The sequence below is a fragment of the Limulus polyphemus genome, unplaced genomic scaffold (assembly GCF_000517525.1).
Source record: "Limulus polyphemus unplaced genomic scaffold, Limulus_polyphemus-2.1.2 Scaffold7927, whole genome shotgun sequence".
Lineage (NCBI taxonomy): Eukaryota > Metazoa > Arthropoda > Merostomata > Xiphosura > Limulidae > Limulus > Limulus polyphemus.
Window position 1 is genome coordinate 27,885 of NW_013673537.1, and position 2,432 is coordinate 30,316.

Below are 2,432 nucleotides of genomic sequence, written 5' to 3' on the forward strand. Positions count from 1 at the left end.
TAAACCAATCAAACCTATTTATACTGTTACGTATCTGCTTGTTTGATAATTTCCGAGTAACTTCAGCTATACAAGTCCCTTCTTGATTAAAACTAGTTTATTCTTTCTGGATACAAAATTTGTAGTACACAGAATTTCCACAGTCACTTTAAACTTACCAACTTTTATAACACACGCTATAAATCACAGTGATTCACACACTTTACTTACGGTGCGTACTGTTCGCTTGACACAATTATCTATCTCTTCAATCTATCTGTCAATATCGCTGGCTTACTTTGCCAGGCTTATGTACTAAAAAAAAGAGGGCGTCTACTAAACACTGGGATATTCGTGGGGTTCCTCGATAAGTCATGATCCTTCTAGAACCTCCAGTGCGCATGTTCCCAGCGTCGCGTGACTTCCGCTGTCGTAACAATATAAAGCAGAGTTAGTTACCCGTATGTTGGGTTTAAACCAATCAGACGAATGGTTCGAGTTTAGCAGCCATTTTAAGTTTAAAGAAGAGTTCGATAGCAAAATACGTGAAGCCTACGACCAAAGTAAGTAGCGTGTTTGTGTACTAGGGATATCAACAGTGAAAAAAAAAAAAACACACACGTTAATTTTACATATATACGATTCAAATCCACATAGGAGTTATTTAGGAAAATGTTACAAAAGAACAAACTACTGCAGTGTACCATTTTTTTGAGGGCCTAAAAAGGCTTGGATACTTTAAACCCCTTCAATATAATATACAGCCATGCGTACAGATTTAAATCTTATATGAAAACAAATCTAATCATATATGTGTGAAAGTATGATTTTAGAGAAATGTGGACAAAAATCTGCAGTCAAGCGTGATTTTTATCACAAATGTTAGGCCTACTGTTTCCAGTGCTTTGAACACTAACACTTCGTAACCATACAAAAATCTGCAGTCAAGCGTGATTTTTATCACAAATGTTAGGCCTACTGTTTCCTATGATTTTAGAGAAATGTGGACAAAAATCCGCAGTCAAGCGTGATTTTTATCACAAATGGTAGGCCTACTGTTTCCAGTGCTTTGAACACTAACACATTTCTTTACCAAATCTTCAGTTAGTAGCGTTAGAACAGTCTATGGATTTATGAAAGTAACATACGAGACAGAGAGAGGGTTGACTCAGTACGTAATACAGACGTAATGAATTAATGGTTTTTGTTAGAATCTGATCTAGCACAGAGGCTGGATTATAGTTCTTGGAGGCCATACTTATATACATATATATTTAAAACTATCAAATTAAATATTTGCTGTTTATCCACTTTAGGGTGGTACAGCGCCACCTCTTGTATGTATTAATTATTATAAGATATTTCCGTTAATCTTCAGCAGTTATATATATACGTATGATTTTAACTTACATATATTTTACTTTAATAAGGTCGTGTCCCTCACTGAGCTCATGGCTGGTGTCAAGGGTGAGACTAAAACAACCCAATTTTTTCAAATCACGTGCTGGCCTCAAGATCACAAAGTCCCGACATCTACCAATGCGCTTGTCGAGTTAATGAATATGGTCGAAAGATGGCGGCAGCGTAGCACCTACGGACCTGTGGTTGTAGTATCGATGTGAGATTTTTAATTATTATCTGTCGTAAAACTGAACTAGAAGTAACGTCATTTTAATTTACTATAAAACTGTATTAAAAATGAGAAAATTGAAAAATAATACTTTCTGTAAACTTATTTTTATTGAAAGGAATATTTGTTATACTTAGGCCTATCATTAACTATACGTTGTAGTGGAAGAAATATAATGCTTTTACTATAATCTACACTAGCTGGAGTACCCGTTATGTAAATATATGATTAATGAAAGCTTATCTTAGGACATGAAAAGTTGCTTCCCTTATATGTAATTATAAAAAACGCCCATAAAAACAGCAAAACACAAAATTTGCGGGTATGTCCGCATGGACCCAATGAACCTCCATACCAATTCTGGTGAAGATCCATCCACACCCTACAAAGTAGTTACTGGACACACAACTGACATTACTATTATATTTATATAGAAGTAGTTACATGGTCATACAACAGACAGAACTATTATATTTATATAGTAGTTACATGGACATACAACAGACAGTACTATTATATTTATATAGAAGTAGTTACATGGACGTACAACAGACAGTACTATAATATTTATATAGAAGTAGTTAAATGGACGTACAACAGACAGTGCTATTATATTTATATAGAAGTAGTTACATGGACATACAACAGACAGTACTATTATATTTATATAGAAGTAGTTACATGGACGTACAACAGACAGTACTATTATATTTATATAGAAGTAGTTACATGGACGTACAACAGACAATACTATTATATTTATATAGAAGTAGTTACATGGACGTACAACAGACAATACTATTATATTTATACAGAAGTAGTT

General features: G+C 34.0%; 1 protein-coding gene across 1 annotated transcript in view; it reads left to right on the plus strand.

The window, feature by feature from the left end:
• The window catches only part of LOC106474975 (receptor-type tyrosine-protein phosphatase U-like), a gene marked incomplete at its 5' end in the record, with an annotated part of 28,211 nt that overhangs the window by 21,744 nt on the left and 4,035 nt on the right, over positions 1-2,432 (plus strand). Inside the window, one exon of the mRNA XM_022403226.1 lies at positions 1,296-1,597. Within this exon, the coding sequence (XP_022258934.1) occupies positions 1,296-1,597 (302 nt within the window). The remainder of the gene's footprint in view (positions 1-1,295; positions 1,598-2,432) is intronic.